Raw genomic sequence first — 20,980 nt, forward strand, 5'->3', positions numbered from 1 at the left:
AAAAATATACTTGTCTGATCTCAATTTATGTAATGGTATTTAGATGAATATATTTTTTTTTTAAAATATATGATCTAAGAATAAAAATTAAATTATTCTAAGTATAAAATAAAGTCATTTTTTTAATAAAATAAAATACAAAAAGTTTGCCATATAAATGGAATAGACGAAATATATTATTGCTATAAGTTTTTGCCTTTCTCACGTTTTTCCCTCATAATAACTTGTAATTTTAATATAACAAGAATAAATAAATAACTCTTCTGTTTGTTCTTATCACTTACGGGTCAAAGTAAATATATCTGAGTATTCCTTTTTTTTTCCCCGTTAAGAATAATCTTATTATTCCTGGAAAACTTGTCAAAGGGGCTATCAATTTTACGTCACTATCGCAAAAAAATATAAACCAATCGTCTCCTTTTAAACTACAAATATTATTAATTAGCTGCTTTCTTAATAACAAAGTCATCCAATTTCTGCTTTTCAACTCCAAAAATGGCTTTTTTTCAAGTCCATTAACATACCAACAGAAACCCTAATCCTTCAATATTTCTTCTTCTCTGTATTACGTATACACGGGCTATAGATAATTTTTTCGTGAAAATCGTGAAATTTGGTTGATGGAATCAAGAGGATCGTTGAAATCGTTGGCGCCGGGGTTCAGATTTCACCCGACGGATGAAGAATTGGTTCGTTATTATCTCCGCCGTAAAATAACTGGGAGACCCATTAAATCTGCTCCAATTTGTGATATCGATATTTACAAAGTTGAGCCTTGGGATCTTCCTGGTTAGTGCCTTTTTCCTACCTTTCTTCTAGAACCTTCTATAACTCATATATTGATGTAAAGTTCTTATTTTTCTTTTTATGGTCGATTGATTGTCTGTACAGATCTTTTGAAATCATAGTGTATATGGGTTGTTCAGTGGCGGTAAGGATTAAAGGGGTTTACTTTTTTCCCAATTTATTGGTAGATTGCCAAGAATTTATGCAATTCAGGTAATATAAAGGTAATTGTATAAATGGTAAGCAAACTGCTATAGGAGTATAAATTATACGGATGATGTAAAGAATTCATTACTTTAGCGGTCTATATATCTTAAATCCTTATTTGTGGGCTTAATGGCTATGCTAGTTAGAAGAGTGGTACCTATTGAACTTATAATAGATGCCTGATTACATAAATTCATTGTGATGGTTTGTTCTACTTGCTAATTGTAATTTTTTTCCTTTTGTTCAATTTGGGTCATAGAAATATTGGCCATAGTTCAATGATCCCAGGGGTTTGGTTTAGTGTAAGAGCACAACACATGATGTGTGGGTTGTTGGGCTTGAGTCACAGGTTCGAGACAAAAGCCGGGTATTTAAGTAGAGAAGGATAGAGGGGCGGGCCCATTATCTGCACAGTGTCCAACTGTGAGCCACTGGCCGTTGGGGATTTCTCAGCTATGAATGAAAACTGGCAATCACATGTTTGTAAATATTCTGACTGCAGTACCTATTTTATGTGTCGGCATGTATCACTTGTGAATAATTATCATCAAATTATTTTTTATGTTGCCTCCCTGGAAGTACTAGAACCAGAGCTTTAAGCTTATGTCCATTGATTGATAAAAATTTGTTGACCGCAACTTGGCAACTTATTCGGGATTGGATTATGATAATATCTGTAGTATGCGTTGGATGAATTGATTGTTAGGTATTAGTGAGTTATATTGTAAGCTTAGTGGAATGTTATGGTGCAATAGGCAAGTCGAGGCTGAAAACAAGAGATTTGGAATGGTACTTCTTTAGCGTTCTTGATAAGAAGTATGGTAATGGAGCAAGGACGAACCGAGCTACAGAAAAAGGCTACTGGAAGACAACTGGAAAGGATAGGGCTGTCCATCGTAATAAGTCTCAGGTTGTGGGGATGAAGAAGACTCTAGTTTATCACAGTGGTCGGGCTCCAAAGGGTCAGAGGACTAATTGGGTGATGCATGAGTACAGACTGATTGATGAGGAGTTAGATAGAGCTGGAATTCCTCAGGTGAGGGTTCTTTTTATTTTATGAAGTTGTCTGTATATAGTCATATTTGTCATTGGAAAATAGTGGCTTTTGTTTTAGTTTTTGTAAAAATTTATCAGCATCTCACATTCTTGTCCAGTTGCCCCAATGCTGCTTCTGGAGGGAAATAGAGAGATGCTGAAGATAAATAGTCAAATGGACAGAGTGAATGCAAATTCTTCTTTCTACCCGCTTGCCCTTGTTTGTGAGTGCTTGTGGGGTTGTCTCTTTTTTTTCCCCCTTCCTTTTTTGGGGGGTGGGGGGGTCCTCTTCGTGTAAGATGCTTACCTATTGTTGTCACCTATTCTAATTTTCTTCTCTTTTTGGCGGAAGGATGCGTTCGTGGTATGCAGAGTCTTCCAGAAGAGTGGTGCAGGGCCGAAAAATGGGGAACAGTATGGGGCACCTTTTATAGAGGAGGAATGGGAGGATGATGAGTTACAGGTGCTTCCGAAGGACGAGGCTGCTGAGGAATTTGTATTTGATGATGATATTTATTTAGATGGAATTGAACTTGACCAGGTATTCATCTCTGATATATCTGTTGCTGTTCCCTTTATTTTGTGCATGTGTAGGTTATGTGGAATGCCTTCTTTCTCTCTCTCTCTCTCTGCCTTATAAACTGCACAAGTTGTTCTAGCGTGACAAGTTACTTATAGCCTGCTTGTCCAAGCTTCTAAAATCGGCTTATTTTAGAAGTGCTTTTCAAAAAAGTTATTTTGGTGAGAAGCAGTTTGTGTTTGGCTAATTAATTTGAAAAGCACTTTTGAGCAGCACTTAGTGTTTACCCAAGCTTTTAAAAAGTGCCTAAGTGTATTTCTCACAAGTGCTTTTCGCCAAAAAAGCACTTTTGGCCAAAAGAAGCTTGTCCAAACAGGCTATTAGTGTTCGAAAGTATTATAACACATAGATATGCTCTCACTTTGCTATATTTATATATGTTAGTAATTGCTTGTATCTTGTCATTAGAAGTAGTCACTCTAAGAAGTTAGCATGCAACTGCAACCAACAGGTCACTGTTACTATAAAAAAGCCCACTTTCTGGACATTTCCAATTTCGTTGTTTCTCTTATTTGACAAGGTGTACAGGCCCTCTTTGAAACTTAAACCTGGTGAAGTTTAGTAGCATTCTACACGAAAGTTTGAGCTAGCATAGTTTCATCTAGCATTGTTCTGCCTTTAAGATTTAAGAGTTAAGGGTCTATTACTCTGGGAATCTGGCTGTCTTTTTTCTTCCTTTTCCCGGAATGGCGATCTGGATACGCAGTCCTTTTGTTACTGACTTGACATGCATCATCTAATAACAGAAGAGCCTAGCCTTGGTGGAATGTGCATTTACTTGCTGCTGAGTTCTGTGGCAAATAGATCAACTTGCTGTTGCTTTTATTGGCTCGTGGCCATGTCTCCATGAGCTGTTGGCATCATCAGAAAATAGAAACTCATCCTTTCTGCGGTGCATGTGTTTGAACGCTAAAGCCTTACTATTGAAGACATTTGTCATTAACTTTAAAAAAACTCATCCTTGTCTTACTGTTCTGTGGTGTTAGCTAAAACCTATCTGTGAAAATTTGGATGTAATAACGACAGTATGAGACCGGGATCATTTTGTTCCTGCTGGTTGAATGTTTATGTGGTTGCGATTTCGGACCCTTTTGAAGCTATGGGCAGGCTAGTTGTTTGTTGAAATTTACAGTAGTCAATTGATATTTAAAGTGTCTTATAAAAAATAGATATATATCTTCCCTTGTTCCTTTCTGCAGTACTGGTGTTTTCATAAGTTATTACACATCAATTTTTGTTTTCCTCTTCCGAGAAGTAATTCCTGCTTCTGTCCGAAGTAAAAACTGGCTTTTTAAGGTAGAGAATTGATGGAGATAAGTTTAAACTGAGTGGGGTGTCTCTTTTTCTTGGGTTGGTATCTAATTTTAACATTCAAATCTATTTCAGCGCTTCTAAGAGAAATTAAGTCATGTATTATAACATTTAAACCTATTTCAGTGCATGTAAAATAAAGGTCCTTATGAAGCTGTATATTAGGGTATACCTAAGTTGCTCGGACACGGGTGCGGGTGTCCGACACGGGTGCGGATCTAGAGGTTGGATCCTTCGAAATGTAAATTCTAAGATTCGGGGATACGGATTCTAGTACGGATACGGGGAAGGGAATCCGGCTTGACATAGTTAAAAAAAAAAAATATATGAAAATATCTCTAAATTATGAGAAATTTTGTGGAATACTTACGTATAGCTTGTAAAGTTTGGATTTCTTTTTTGTTCTCAAGTTGTAGAAAGTAAATGATTGATTTCCTAGATAAGGTATGCTATTTTCTTCAAATTTACCCTAGTTTTGGTTTTGATTTCGGGAATCAAGTTGTATCTCATCTCGAATTTTTTCATCCATCGTGGCCAAGTACCCAAAATTGTTTGACCAGATCCGGTGCGGCACCTAAACTGCCGTATCAGAGCAACTTAGGGGATACCCTTCTTGTGAGCAGTATGAATGTGTGTTTGGAAAAACCCACCTCTGCTATAATGGTTTATTCAATTTAGTTGAGGTGCGCGCAAGCTGACAAAGACACCACCCATATAAAAAATAAATAAATGAATGAATGTGTTTTTTTTTTTTTTTTATGAAATAAGGTGTTTCATTAGCAAAAGGCATCAAGGAGATGCAAGTTACAAAAGTAATGAAATGCGGAAAAAAGAAAAAATAAGAATTGTAGCTCCCTTTACCGTGTCAATCTATGACCAGGGACCTAACAAAGTCAAGCTAATTTAGTCCAACAAAAAAGATTGAGTAGGCAATTAGCTTTGAGAGTGCGAATTGGAGTTGAGATTCCATCAAAACATCTTCTATTCCTTTCATTCCATAAACACCAAAAAATAGCACCAGGGATCATCAACCAGATTTTTTTGATGGTCTTGTCAACTCTCCATAAACTCCAGCTCAACTGTGCCTCTTTCATATTCTGTGGCATGACCCAAATCAAGCCAAAAATGCAAAGGAACATATTCCAAAGGTCAAAAGCCACAGGGCAATACAAAAACAGGTGGTTGACAGTTTCTGCATCTCTCAGACATGGATAACACCTGTTGACCAACTGGAAACCTCTTCTGTTGAGGTTGTTTTGAGTTAAGCAGGCCTCATTGAGGGCAATCCAGTTGTGGCAAATGACTTTGATAGGCAGTTTGGTCTTCCATATTAACTTCGCGGGCCATGCATCTAACACATATGAATGAATGTGTTTTTTAATTGAAGCAATATCTTTGAGATTTCTGATCACGTGAACATGGTAATTTTCTTACCTCTTGAACCTTTAACTTAGATGTATGTCCGGTTCTAAGGAAGTTGTACGAGGTCTAGAAGTCTCTGATATCATGAAACTTCAAAATAGTTTATCACCATCTGTGAATACAACAGAGAGTTCTGCTCCGTTCATAATATTTGCCAAAATCGTGTGCTGTTCTGATGTCTGGTAATGCTTCTCTTGCGCCCAGATTCTTGGAATCGAAACCACTTTGAATTGTGTTTCCTTCCTGTTCATAATATTGCCAAAACTGTGTGCTGTTAATATTGGATTAAGGTTATCTATATGTTCTGATTTCTCTTAATGCTTCTCTTGCACCTAGATTCTTGGAACCGAAACCACTTTGAATAGTGCTCCTCTTCCTTTGGACTACTGTTATGGTGAAAATGGAAGTAGTGAGGAGACAAATAACTCCTCTGATGCACAAAATTGGCTGCAGCAACCTGACGAGCTAAAATCAATTGATCTAGCTGTTCAACAGAATGTTGATGTCGATCCAGTCATGCATGAATATATTGGTGAATCAAGCAAGAATGAAAACTCTGAAGATGTGGATTACCTGCTTCATGAACCAACTGTAAATGCAACTGATGACCTTCAATATAAGGAAGAAGCTTTCCTCGAAGCTAATGATCTTTCAAATCCCATTGAGGTTGATAGCTCTGGTTTTGACATGCTTGAGGAATACCTTACTTTCTTTGATGCAAATGATGATTTCCAGAATATGGGTTTTGATCCTTCAGTTTTGTTTGGAAATGATGATCAAATTTCTGATCAAGGTCTGCTGGCTGAGAAGGTAAACTTTATTTTTGCCAGCTTCGCTCTCTCTTAACTGTTGTAGTAGTGTTCATGCTGAGGCTTACATGTTATTTTTCTATTGTGGCAGAACATCGGCGAGGTAACTCAGCAATTTATTGCACCCAATGAAGGGCTTGGTGAAAATAAGAATGATTTTGCGTCATCCTCTAAACTAGAACCGACTAAAATTGGATCAGGTAATGATGGGACTTTCTATTTTGATTCCTGATGATACTTTTGGATACTAATTTGGTCTTTGGAGATTTATTTTGCACCAGTACTAGTTTTTAGTTTTCTGGCTATTGGAGCTTCTGTTTCCCTGATATCATTGTTATTTATTTTTCATTATTGCAGATCGTCAGTATCCATTTATGAAGAAGGCAAGCCAAATGTTGGGCAATATTCATGCTCCTCCAGCATTTGCTTCAGAGTTCCCTACAAAAGATGCAACTCTCCGTCTGAATTCATTGTCTCAGTCATCTAGTTCAGTGCAGGTCACTGCTGGTTTTCAAGTAAGGGACATGACTGCGGGTAGGAATGGGACGGGATGGCCATTGGGCAAGCATGCGGATTACAACATTATCCTGTCTTTTGGCATTTCAGGAGGTAGTGACGATTCTGCTGTGGAGTCATTTTATAGCATTCATCCTGGAAAGACAACTTCAATCATATCAAGGGGCTGGTTCTATTATCTATTCTTTTCGTTCCTAATGCTTTCTATGAGCTTCAAAATTGGGACCATAATTTGTGCCAGTTAAGGTATCAGCACTTTAGGAAGCTCCATTATGCTGAAGCTCGAGGTTGCTGTTATTATACAAATTCTCGGTACATTATTAGATCTTAACTAAGACTTGATACCATATCCTACAGGAGGAGTTTTCTTTCTTTTCCTTTATGCCTTCCTTTTTTGGGTGGTAAGTTATATAAAGTACATTGTTGCAGTCTACTGATTGCTTCTAGTAAACGAGGTTTTGGATCATTTTAAACTTCCAGCTCTGAAACTTGAAATGTTATTTATAACAGTTTTCGAGGTTTTTATTCGGAAGACTTTCTTGAAACATGCAGGAAAACTGTGCCAGCAGATTGTGTCTTCTATGTTAAATCCGCGTGAGAATTTTACTTAATGGTGGTTTGTTTATCATATAGCCGTTTTTCTTTCAATCGCAAATCTCTGATTTGGCGTGTGTATGAATATGTAGGCAGACGTCGATGAACTAAGTTGAGTAATAGCGATAAACATTTTATGAAGTTGGACTAGATTGAAATATTGAAACTTCAGAAAACTATAGTAAAAGTAGCTAAGTTCAAAGGAGCTGTAGGCAAGCAAGAAGTTCATCAATTTTCCAGACAGCAAATGTGGTTCCGGATCTCTTGCTTGTGTGGAGGGTACGCCACCTGAAATCGGGCCTGTAGCTCTCACCTTACCGAAGCTGATGGCTGTTGGTCACGACTACTATTAAAGATAAATATTTCACAAGGATTACTAGTCTTGTGAACTATGCTAAAGTTACTTCGGTGCTTTGAAAGTAAAAGCAATCGTACAATTTATCAACAAACAAGAACTTTCAGAGGCAAAGTTTTTAACTTCAAGCAAATAAAATAAGTTACATGAGGAACTTGTGCATATACAGATAACTACTCTCAGCAGTAGCCAAATTTCTTGCCTTTAGGAGGGCACTTTTTCAAATTGTCTCATTCATTATTCCCTAGTCATCCAAATTTATTGGTAGACTGCACATCAATAGTATATAAATTACAAACAACATTGACGTTGGTAAACACTAGTATTATCTTGTCTATGCAAAGCTCTTCATATAATCTGATAATATATTCTGCAAAATGTTTTGCTTAGTGATTTCACATTTCTCCTGGAAGCATTGTATCTCCTGGCAGATCACAAACAGCGATACCCTAAAACGAAACGAAGAAAACAAAAAGACTTAGTTCATTCCGCGATAAAAAATAAAGCAAAAACTTTCAACAGTAACTCGCGGCTGTTTAATAATACTCACCTCTCCTGTAAGGTGAGCTACACATCTTTTCTCCGCGAGCAACTCATCTTCTGACTGCACAATTTTAATAATTTAATAAAAAAAAATATCTCAAGACGCCCCCTATCATGTTTAATTGTGTAATCACCTCACTAAACGTCTAATTACACAATCACATTATGTCTCAACACTAGATCTCCTTTATGTTAAAAGAGTGTGTACTTCAAAATTCCCAAATAAGTGAAAAGGTTGAGTACCTTCTTTATTCGGCTCCAAAGGTAGTCGTCAAAAATTACTTCCTTTACTAGTTCATAGTCACCGTCTCCCTGAAATCAGTTAAGTATCTCAGAGCTCAAGATAGTGTGTGCTTAACATTTTGACTAAATAAAATAGGAAATTACAAAGGAGAAAAAACCTTACTTTTGACCTACAAGGCATGCTGAAAACTATATCCTCTGCTATTCCATATGGATTTCCACTGGTATACACCTACACATTTGTAGCAATATTATAACAAGAAACTCCCAAATGAAAACATATAACGTGTAATTGGACGAAAACTTGGTCTTTTGCTCAGGTAATGTTATACTGCGTTACACTGGAGATTCACTGTGTGTCACCTACATCATCCGAGTATTTATAGTAACCAAACCCCACAATTTTCTTCTAAGTGTGTGTAAACTGGGCCGTAGACGGGTAAAGGCAGTAAGCTAGCTGTTCTATGACACTCCGCCATCACGGATACCAATTTGTTGGACTAAGCCACGTCAAAGACACTCTTAACATGGTGTGATACAGTCCGCTTTGGACTAAACCTTCACGGTTTTCCTCGAATAGGCTCACATTATTAAGTACCCCTATACATTGTGTATCTTCTTTTCTTATCAACTTTCAATATTTGACTTTTTTCGCGCACCCAACAATAACTTATAGTACGGCGAACTTAGGCCATCAACTTTATGCACAAAAGTTTCATCAACTGGCACAGTAACTCAGAGTAAATGAGTGAATTCACTAATACAAAAGCTTGTTTATGTTAGAATGAGAGTTAATGAACTTACTCCAGTCGAAAACCAGTCGCCTTCAGGCGTAGGGGTGACGAGTGATCTTATTGCATCAACAATGGACACAGCAGTTGATGCAGCTGAAGATCTTCCCCATTTCTGAATAAGTGCACCACCTCTCTGCCAATTAACTTTAGCATTAGAAACTTTGAAAGATTCAGATAAAAGGGCAGCCCGGGTCCAGGGAAGGGCCGGACCACGAGGGTAAACCACAATATTGAAATTGATATTTTACCTTTTGGACTTTTTCAGTGAACTCTTCCTCTAACCATTTAGTGTCTTTAATCACCTCTTTAACTGGCAATCCATTAATTTTAGCATTTAAAAAGTCTGGAACCTGATATCAAAATGATGTCAGTAAAACTAATGATGAAGTAATAAACATTGAATAAATTACATATGAGAATGAAGCACAATGACCTGAGTAGTTGAGTGATTTCCCCAGATGGTAACATTAGATACTTTATCATAGAAGACTCCAGCTTTTAGAGCCAGCTGCACAAACCATGAGATTGTCTCTTACTTTTTGTTCACTATGGAAAAAGTGCAGTCCGATGCACTAAGCTTTCGCTATGTGTGGGGTCGGGAAGAGCCGGACCACAAGGGTCTATTGTACGCAGCCTTACCCTGCATTTCTGCAAGAGGTTGTTTTCACGGCTCAAACCCGTGACCTCCTGGTCACATGGTAGCAACTTTACCAGTTACGCCAAGGCTCCCCTTCTTATTCACTATGGAAAGAGGAGTTTAATTTCGCGTACCATCACTGAAACTTTACTCACTATAACAATCATAAGACCATTATTTGTCATTTTATAGTAACTGAACTTTTTCCACTATAATAATTAAAGGCACAAAATTCTACCTACTATAACAATAAAGTCACCTTGATGAATACATCTTATCGTTATAGTAGGTAAATTTTGTGACTTTACTGTTATAGTAGATAAAGTTTATACTTTAAGATGACAGAAAATAGTATTGTGACTTTACTGTTATAGTGAATAAAGTTCAGTGACGATACGTAAAATTACTCTTGGAAAGAGGTAATGCAAATACTTAAAGGCAGCGAGTGAAGGGATACCTGGCATTTGGCTCTATTTTCATCTAACCTAGTCAAAGCATGGAAGTTCTTTGCAGGTATGTTTGGAGCATTTTTCAAACAAATCAATGCACTAGAAAGAAAAAACAGAAAGATATTAGCAATGGAGTAACAGATTCACAGAAATAGCAGAGATGGAATTGAGTGAGAGAGTTCATTACTTGGTATTACAAGGGTTCCCCACTACTATCACTTTGACATTACGCGATGCAACAGCATTGAGAGCTTTCCCCTGTAATCATTTGACAAACAATGCAAAATATTGTCTCAAAATTTCATCTTTTTGTTCCTCTAGAAATGATCTAAAATAATCTTTTAAACATACATATGAGCAGTTATAGTCATTTATATAGATCAAAATTGAGCAATTTTGATCTCTGTTATACTTAAAAACCACGACAGTAGTTACATTTCATAGAATTGACTCGTAAGTGTTGGGATCGAAATAACATGGTGCATGCGAAAACTAACAATACAAAGCTTGGTGGCCGATAAATCAGACGACAAAAGAAAAATATACTAAACTAAGCATAATAGTTTATAATGGTTTGGTCAATTGATCTACATATGAAAAAACTAATATAAAAGAAGAAAAACTATCGAGAGAAAATCTCCCCCTAAACAAAACTCTTTAATGACTACGTTGCGGATTTTTTTTTTGTGCTCTTGTGATAAGTAGAGATCCTTAATTTATACATGTACAGAACTTGTCTTCCAAGAAAAGGATAAGACATATTAAAGAGATTTAATCCTTTTAGGAGTCTTTTTCCATTACTTTAAGAAAGAGAGTCCTAATAGATTAGAAATTCAGGGCAAAAGAAGCACATAAGCCATTTAAATTGAGAAAAAGATTGACTCATGAGGAGCACATAAGCCATTCATTTTCTCCAACTCTACCTTAAGAAAAACTAGATTATTAGGAGAAATGAATCAAAAGAAATTCGTCTCGATGGAGTTTTCAGTTTAAACGGCTCATGTGCTTCTCACGAGCCAACTTAGAGAAATAAAACTATCATCACATGTTTTATACATAAAAGTGCTCAAGTTTTGTAAACATAACAAACTAAAACAGCTGAGGTGTATATTTAGACCAATCCTCAAACATAAAGGATTCGTTTTGTCATTTTCTCGAAAAACTTTATAATCTCGGGAGAAGAAGAAGAAGAAGAAACCTGCTCCGCGAAGATTTGACCATTTATATCCAATAAACCAGCTCGTTCCATACCAGGGCCGCGAGGCTTTGCTCCGATGAGAAGTGCCCATTCTGCATCCTGGAAAACCTCGTACGGATCCGTACCGATATTCACTTCCCTAAGCAAAGGATACAAAGAGTCCTCTAGTTCCATAGCAACTCCTGCATATTAATAGCTGAGTATTAGTAAAGCATAGAGATTTGGAACTCCACACATGTCCTATACTTGCAAATTAAGAATGAAATGTGATATTTTCTACGATCTAATTTTATGTGACATTATTTTCATATCAGTCCATTTAAAGAGAACGACACCTTTCTATATATAAAAACAATTTAACTTTGATTTTTTCATTTCACCCTTAATGGCATGCTTTTATAGCCATAGAAATGTCGAACAGGTTTATGATCATAGAAAGTCTTTCTTTCTTCTTAAGTACTGTGCCGAATCAAACACCACCACATAAAATAGAACATAGGGAGGAAAAATTATGAATGTAAGTGAATAGAAAATGGAGAATAACTGAAAACATACCTTCGAGCGCTTGAATTGAGCGCTCGGACCCCAATAACCTTAATGCAATAGGCTGATCTGGTCCAAAAACCTCACCAGATGCAAGCTGTGAAATCAAACACATTATCTATTTTGTTTCCAGGCATGTTTCTAGTTTTAGAGGAAATTGTGCACAGATTTGGTTTTTTCCAAAATTTAAAAAGGTTAGTTGCGTCTTACTTTGAAAAGAAGATGATTAGCAATCATGCCAGCAGCACCAGAGACAGAAACAGTTATCATTTTCTTCCACGACTTCGTCTGCTCTTCCTGTTAATAAAATTAAAAAGAAAAACAGAAACAGAGATTATGGGTCACGCTTTACCTTTTGAAGAGTCCGAGCAGTATACATTTTCAATTAAATGCTCCAAAAATGCCCTCTAAAAGTAGTGCATGTTCGAGGATTCGACACGGATGCAACAACAATGTTAGAGAGTCCGAGCAATATAGTTTTCGATTGGATGCTCATTTTTTTCCCACATGATATGATATTATAATCAAACTTTGTTAAGTTCATTTGTTATCTCATATATTTGGACAATATATCTTTTACTATAGTAGTGCAGTTTAACTTCTGATAGCAGATTATTAATCATTTTTACCAGGTTATAATCAATGTTTATCACAGAAATATACATGTAATCACCAAATAAGTTACCTGATTACATTTTTTACACGAATAATGCGTAAAACTTAAACTTATAATAGGATTTAATTCAAATTCAAGAAATTTAAGAGTAGTTTCCGAGTATGCATGTTAGAACTTACAGCCTTGAGATCATAAGTGAGACAAAAAACTCCATAGCACTCTGGTTTCTTCTTTGGATCATCAGTTTGTACTACTGTTGGCGCTTTAACTTCTCTGCAACACCAATTAACATGACAAAAATTAAATCATAAAAAAAAAACACTACTAAAAAAACTAGAATTAGCTATGAACGTCCCCGCTAATCTGTCGCTAAATGGCACGTAGCAAGAGGCGGATTCAGGATTTGAAACTTATGGGTTCCTACATGGACTTCAAGTAAACTTACAAGAATAACTGAGTTCACAATCAAATATTTAAAGATATTTAGTGAACTAAGTTACTGGGTTCTCGTGAATCCGTAGGTCAAACTCTAGATCCGCCCCTGCACGTAGCTAATAGATTTTCTTGATAATATGCTGCTAATCTGTTAGCAACGAATGTTACTGTTTAGCTACAAAATTTGTCCGTCGTTAATTTCTGTTTTTTTAGTAGTAGAAAAAAAAAAGATTTGAAAATCAAGAAAGTAACAACATACTTAGACGTTACAGAGCAACAGATTTGAGAATAATGAGTTCTTGGTGGAGGCCTAAGACTGAAACGACGCATCTGGGAAATCTGAGTTGATACATAAGAAAACTGTGATGAGTAAACATTGGTCTTATTTGTAAATGAAGAAGAAGGAATAAACTCTGCTACTGCCATTGTAGCAGAGAGAAAAGAACAGTGTATAATACAAAGACAAGTGAAGGTGAGATTGTTTTCAGGGAATATTGAGAAGAGATTGAAGGGAAGAAGACAGGAGAAAGAGGAAATGAGTTTGTGGTTTTGGAGGGAGAAGAGAGGGACAGAGTTTTGGATGAAATGTTGATTTTGAAATGTAGGTATAAGGCCATAGGATATGACACTTGTCAACTACTATCCTCATCCCTTTACCTTTATGTCGCATCTTGTCATCTAGACTTGTAAATAGTTATTCGGTTGAGGCGGAATCAGAATTTGAAACTTATAGGTTCGGAATAGTAGTCCTTTTGAATAATTAGGTTCTAAATCAATAATTTGTACATATTCAATTAATTTATTAAAATACAAATGCAAGGTTTGAATTAAAGTTACTGGGTTCAGCTGGACCTGTAACTCATAGGTTTGCTCCGCCCTTGTTACTACCTCTTGAACTTACGTATACAAAAGTGAGTTTAGAATTTGAATTTTATGAGTTACGGATACCGTCGAACTAGGGCTGTGCACGGATCGGATCGGATCGGATTTAGCATATTTCAAATTCGGATTTCGGATTTCGGATTGTGAAAAGGGCAATCCGAATCCGATCCGAATTAACATTGGATCGGATCGGATTATGAAACTTTGGATCGGATATTTTTCGGATTGTCGGATCGGATTTTCGCATAATTATCCTATGTTGGATTTTATTCTATACTGTAATCTGTATACTCAAACTATTACTTTTAATGCTATGATCAAGAAAACAATATATCAAATTATTGATTCATTTCCAACTTCTATTATCTACTTCATTTCCTTGAAACAAAACAATATATCAAATTAACAGAATGGCTTCTTCTAGCAACTATTCAATCCTTTTCTTGATCATAGCATTATTTTCCTTATCAAGCATCAACACAAGCAATGTAGCTCGCAACCTACTGCAACTTCCAAACTTGCCAACAATACCGTCACTGCCTCAGTTGCCTAAAATTCCCAACTTGCCAACAGCAGTCACATTGCCACCATTGCCAACACTTCCAACAGGGTGGTTCTCTACTACAGTGTAGTTTACAAATATAATTTCAAACAGAAATTTTACACTTTAACTTGATAAAGAGCAAACTTCATTTCAAATGAGACCTAAACTTTAGGCCGGAATTCAATTCCAAAAGCTTCTAACATTTGAACTTCTATCAGAGGTTCTATTTGACCATATTTCTGCAAACTAAAGTCCACTTCTGAATATTCACTTAACAATGAAGAAAATACTTTCCCGGATAACTGAAACATCACCTGCTCTTGACTGGAAATCGTTTGTGAAGACTTGAGAGGACTTGGAGTTCACTGACTTGAGACTTCGAGAGGACTGAGATGAAGAGTGAAGACGGCGGAAGCTTGGTCGGCGTCGGACTGAGATGAAGACTTCGAGTTCGAGAGGACTGAGGAATAGATCTGTGAAGAGAGGCGGAAGAGACTAGAGACTCAACATCGATATAACCTAGGGTCAGTCTCTGATAAATGAATATAAGGTTACTTAACCCTAAAATTTTTGGATAGTATTTATATATAGGTCATATAACTTCGGATTTCGGATCGGATCGGATTAAAAATATGCCAATCCGAATCCAATCCGAAAATCCGAAATTTTATAAAACATAATCCGTATCCAATCTGAAAATCCGAATCTGAAATCTGAAATCCGAAAATCCGAAATAGAGTGGATCGGATCGGATTTCGGATATCCGATCCAAATGCACAGCCCTACGTCGAACTCATTGATCATTTGAGTTACTTTGGTGGAAATTAAATATTTAACGCAGTCTTACCTTGCATTTATGCAAGAGGCTATTTTCACGACTTGAACCCGTAACCTCCTGGTCACATGGCAACAACTTTACCAGTTGCACTAAACCTCCCTTTCGAGATAATTATCTACTGTTATGGATAAATTAGATAAGATTAATTTTGGTAGTAAAAGTTGCTATGACTAATTTATAGGCATGTTTAAGGTCATTGAACAAAAGGGAAGTCATAGAAACTAGGGACTGAAGTCGAGTAGGGAGTTGAACTCGTACTTTTTAAAATTTAGAAGACTGGTATTTAAGTGGAAGACTACCTAATTCAAAGACAATTCCTTAAGAAAAATATTGTAGAAACTAGATAACTTTAAGCAAATATAAGTAGAATGTGTGTCAAAATACTAATTGTTCCTATTTTGCTTAAAATAAAATGGAAACAAATTTAGTGAAGGACCACCAAGAGTAGTTTTTTTTCCCTTTAATTTTTCTCGAAAGGGGGAGGAAAACCTAATATGCATATACAGTTGGCGCTGCATCTCAACTCTTTAGGAGTTGATTTCATCATTATTAAAATTTTTTGTTCTGTTTTGGGAAGAAAACGATATCAGAAAAGGTTAATAAAGTTAAATTGTTAAAAAGCAATTACTGTGTTAATTGTTACTAATTAGTAATAAAATTTATATAATCTATCTATCTATATTTAAAAGTAGGAAGCTCTTAAGTAAAAAGTTGAATTACCAAAATATCCTTCTTAAATCTTAATTACTCTATTTATAGAAAATAAAAAAAATATAATGGTAATATTTTAAAAAAGAAAAAAACTAATTTATCTGAAGTGATCCTTTCTAAAAAGTTGTGACTTTTTAATAAGTAACTAGATATCTTTATTAAATATATATTCACGTTGCCTACCTGCTAAGAGGAAAATGTTAAGATTAGAACTTGAATGTAATTATTTAACTAGTAGCCACATTTTCTGCAGTTAGTTGGTTAGGCTATTAGTGCTAGTTTTGTAAGTAGTTAGTTACATTGTTAGTTAGTGTCAGTAAGTAGTTTGTATATATGTATAGGTGCACTACCATTTCCTTTTTCGATTCAATGAGAATGTTTACTCTCATTCCAAAAGATCTCGAACATTCTTCTCCTTTCTCTCTCTGAGCTTCATGGCACACAGCCATGGTGGATGAGCTTTAGCTCAAACACTCTCTTCGATAATGCTCAATTTTGTCATGGTATCAGAGCAAGACTTTATCTGCTGAGGTAACTTGTGATCTCCTGTCTCGTTTTCTCTTCAATTCACAATTGAAGTTTTAGGTCTTTCTCAAAATTGTCAATCACTTTTCTCTCTTGTGAAATCCTGTTCGAAATTACATTTTTTGCTGTGATCTCGTTTGATTGCAACAAATCATAGCAAGTTTAAGTGTTCTCGAAGGTTTCTCTGTTGAATTCTGGTTTCCTGTCTTCCATTCACAGTTTATATCAATCGAGATTTGTAGTTTACGTAATGGCTGGAGATACTATAGACAAAGACACTTTAACACTTCAAGTACCCTATACATGCATCCGTCGGAGAGTGCAGGTTCTATGTTAGTTCCCGTACCGTTTGATGGCACAGAATATAGATCATGGAAGAGAGGTGTACTTAGAGCCCTCTCAGTGAAGAATAAGGTTGGCTTCATAACAGGGAAGTGTCAGAAACCAGTAATTGGACATGCAACTTTTGATCAGTGGGAACGATGTGATGATATGGGGACTTCGTGGATTCTGAATTCTCTTTCAAAAGACCCAGCGGGCAGTCTACAATATGTAAATGATGCAAAGGAGTTGTGGCAGGAATTAGAAGATAGGTATGATCAAACAAATGGTGCAAAACTCTATCAACTCCAGAAAGAAATCAATGATCTAAGTCAAGGAACTCTGGATATAACAGGCTATTACACTAAGATGAAGAAACTATGGGAAGAATTAAACGCACTAAATGCACATGCACAGTGCAGTTGCCAATGCATCTGTGGTGCTAAGACTAGTATACAGAAAGCTGAGCAAGACAGAAGACTAATACAGTTTTTGATGGGGTTAAATGAGGTGTATACTGTCATAAGAGGGAGTATACTGATGATGAATCCTCTTCCAAGCATTGCACAAGCCTTCTCTATTCATACAAGAAGAGAAGCAAAGAGAAGTTAGGCCACACAATCAACAGTTGGTAATTGAGTCTACATCACTGAATGCCAATGGTCCAGGAAATAATAGTTTTAGAACCAATTATAATCAACACATAAGTACTTCCTCTGGTGGGAACAACAGCTATGGAAGAGGTTATATGGAAAATAAACCTAGGCCATTCTGTGATTTTTGCAAGAGACCAGGGCATACCAAGGACAAGTATTACAAAATCGATGGTTATCCACAAAACATGAAGCACAATAATGGTAATAGGGGAAGAAAAATGGCAGCAAATGTATTTGACATAGCTGACAATGGAGCAGCTTTGACAGATGAAGGGGGAAATTCTCAGGAGCAAGGTAGAACCATGCAGCAACTAACCAAGGAACAATATGGACAATTGCTGAGCATATTGGAAAGCTTCAAGGGTGGAAATAATGGAGATAACTCAGGAAACATCAACTTGACTGGTGGTGCTGTTAACTTTGCAGGTATGACTGCTTGTAACACTTCTGTTGATCCCAGTGCACAGTCTTATGAAAATTTTAAAGAGAATGTTAATTCCTGGATCCTTGACTCAGGAGCCACTAACCATATAACTTATAACAAAGCCTCTTTGAGTAACATCAAAACTCTTGTTTATCCTTTCCTAGTTTCTTTGCCAAATGGATATAAAGTAAAAGTGACAATAGTTGGAGATGTCATTCTCAGTCCTCAATTTACCCTAAAAAGAGTCTTTTATGTACCTAGTTTCAAGTTCAATCTGATCTCTGTTCACTCATTGAAAGTTCAACTTGATTGCATCATCATATTCACTAAGTTTTCATGTATCCTTCTACAGGGCCTTTCACTGAGGAGGCCTCTGGAGATTGGTAAAGTCAGAGACAACCTCTACCTTCACTATTAAAATTCAAGAAAGTACAGTTCTTCTATCATACCACTCACACACAGATCCGCACCTAGTGCATCCACCTCAGGTAGTCATAGTATCAATAATGTACACTGTCAGCACCATCTTTGTAATTCTGCACCCAGTGCATCCATTCCTCCTCATGTTTGTGATAATAAAAATGTACAAGTTCCTTTGAATTCCAATAGAACTTCTTCTAACAAAATAGATTCAGTGTGCAGTACATGTAGACCTGGTGACAATCATGTGGATCTCTTGTAGCATAATAGGCTAGCCTAGGGGTGTGCATTTGAATCGGTTTATCGATAAATCGAATAGATTATTTGTTAGGGTTTATCGATTTATCGATTTCGATTTCGAAATTTTCCTAATCGAGTTATTGGTTTCGATTTCAATTTCGGTTTTGTCCTCTTCGGTTATCGGTTTATCGATAAACCGATAAGATATACTAAAAAGACAAATATACCCTTTCCTTTACCCTAAGTCCCTAACCCGACTGCGCCTTCGCCAATTTCCCTTTCTGATACTAATCACACTTCCATTTGCCAAACCCACACGAATAAGATCGACCAGAACTTACAAAAGTTCTTATTTATAGTTGGAATTTCGTGATTCAGTTGCTGTAGGATAATGTTGAATCTTCTTAGCCAGCGGATTTCATGGCCAGGCCATATCTCGGATCAGTTCTGGAAAGAAGAAAGTACGCATTCTCCACTTCAGCTTTTATGCCGACATGGGAAGGAGGCGTTTCAATGGTTCAAGGAGCTTCCAGGGGCATTGACTTGGAGTACGCCGGAGTACGCCAGAGTTCGCCGGAGTTCACTTTCTCTGCTGGGTTTGCAGTTCACGGGAGAGAGGGAGAAAGGTAAAAGCGGCACTGAAGAATGTGCTTGTTGACACAATTTTTATGTTATAAACGGTGTTCGTCTTATTTTAGCTTCTTTTTGTCCATATTAGTTAGGCGTGTTTATAGCGATATACTTTCCGTGGAATCCCGCAAATTTTCTTATTGGTGTAATCGATAACCGAATCGATAAGCCCCAAAAATCGATAAATCGAAATCGAAAAAATCAAAACCTTATTGAAAGGATAACGATAAGCATATGTACATCGATAATCGATAAGTAATTATCGATAAGGGCCAAAATCGAATCGATAAATCGAATGGACACCCCTAGGCTAGGCCATGTACCTTTTATCAAGATGAAGGGTATCAATTCCATACCTATAGCCTTTGCAAGAAAACAACCTTTTATGTGTTTTATCTGTCCTATGGCCAGGCAGAATAGATCTCCATTCCCAGAAAGAACCACTTCCACCACCAAAGTATTTGAACTCCTCCATGTGGATATGTGGGGGCCTTTATCATGCACCAACTCATGACAATCACAGATATTTCATCACCCTAGTTGATGACTATAGCAGATGTACTTGGACTCATCTCTTGACTAGTAAAAGCAATGCCCTACATGTCATAAAAGCCTTCTGTGCAATGGTCCAAAACCATTTCAATACCTCAATAAAGACCATCAGAACTGATAATGGTCTGGAGTTTGTGAACACTAAAACAACCATGTTTTTCCAAGCCAAAGGGATCTTACACCAGAAAACTTTTCCTTATAGCCCTCAACAGAATGGTATAGTCGAAAGAAAACATAAGTACCTCCTTGAAACTGCAAGGGCATTGTTATACCAGTCCAAACTGCCTATAATATACTGGGGAGAGTGCATACTAACTTCTACCTATCTGATCAACAGATTGCCATCCTCATCCTTCAAAGGGAAATGTCCTTTTGAGGTTCTATACAAGAAGAAACCAAACTATTCACACCTTAGGAGCTTTGGATGTTTATGTTTTCCTACAAACCTAAAACCTCACAAAGATAAATTTGAACCAAGATCAACTTACATATTTTCATAGGATACCCTTTTGGATCAAGGTTCTTAGCCTAGCCACAACGAAAATTCATGTATCTAGAGATGTGACTTTTCATGAAACAATCTTCCCATTTGCATTGCATGGTAACCACACTGATTTAGCATCTAAATATGAATATTTATATTTTCCCTCTCCTCGCGTAGGTCCCAGTATGAGTCATTTTGATATTGTTAGTCCTACTGTCACTAATAACAGTGAGAATCCACATCAACAGCTAATGTTACATGAACTTTCATTTGGCAATGATACTAATCCTATCACTCATGAATCTGGCTCACCAGGATACCAAAGTTCTCCCACTTCAAATGGAACCTCCAACACATCACCTGAGCCTAGTTTTCACCCACATGATCAACTACAATCCCTCTCAGATAATTCACCAAAATTAACACATTCTGAGCAGACTACAATCCTAACTCACAATAGACCCCAAAGAACACTGAAACCTCCACGTTGTTTGAAAGATTACATTTGCAATGTGCCCACTCTCAATACCAGTGCTGGAGAACAAATTACAAAAATTGATCATAGCTCACCCTCACAATCCTTTTCCTTTCATACACATGTACCCTATTTGCAACCTATATCCTTAAATGCTCTAAGTGGCAGCAGTTAGCATTTGATCGAAAAGCTTTCTATTGATTGT

The 20,980-nt window shown here is 36.7% G+C and overlaps 2 protein-coding genes across 2 annotated transcripts; one reads left to right on the forward strand and one right to left on the reverse strand.

Annotated features, from left to right (window-relative positions):
• Window positions 1-395: 395 nt before the first annotated feature.
• On the forward strand, window positions 396-7,217 carry LOC109216463 (NAC domain-containing protein 78-like). The gene is made up of 6 exons (XM_019380620.1): window positions 396-789; window positions 1,749-2,029; window positions 2,381-2,569; window positions 5,678-6,151; window positions 6,242-6,350; window positions 6,508-7,217. The coding sequence occupies exons 1-6, from the start codon at window positions 621-623 to the stop codon at window positions 6,909-6,911; spliced, it is 1,626 nt and encodes a 541-aa protein (XP_019236165.1). The 5' UTR covers window positions 396-620; the 3' UTR covers window positions 6,912-7,217.
• A 499-nt stretch (window positions 7,218-7,716) lies between these two features.
• LOC109216464 (malate dehydrogenase [NADP], chloroplastic-like) lies at window positions 7,717-13,664 on the reverse strand. Its single transcript, XM_019380622.1, has 14 exons — window positions 13,333-13,664; window positions 12,818-12,911; window positions 12,233-12,319; window positions 12,035-12,119; window positions 11,480-11,661; window positions 10,469-10,539; window positions 10,290-10,380; window positions 9,629-9,703; window positions 9,444-9,545; window positions 9,206-9,328; window positions 8,565-8,633; window positions 8,402-8,470; window positions 8,166-8,219; window positions 7,717-8,064 (listed from the first exon to the last, which is right to left on the reverse strand). Exons 1-14 carry the CDS (start codon window positions 13,497-13,499, stop codon window positions 8,011-8,013), a joined length of 1,323 nt encoding a protein of 440 aa, XP_019236167.1. The 5' UTR covers window positions 13,500-13,664; the 3' UTR covers window positions 7,717-8,010.
• Between the last annotated feature and the right edge of the window lie 7,316 nt (window positions 13,665-20,980).

This window comes from Nicotiana attenuata, unplaced genomic scaffold (assembly GCF_001879085.1).
Source record: "Nicotiana attenuata strain UT unplaced genomic scaffold, NIATTr2, whole genome shotgun sequence".
In the NCBI taxonomy this organism is placed as follows: Eukaryota; Viridiplantae; Streptophyta; class Magnoliopsida; order Solanales; family Solanaceae; genus Nicotiana; species Nicotiana attenuata.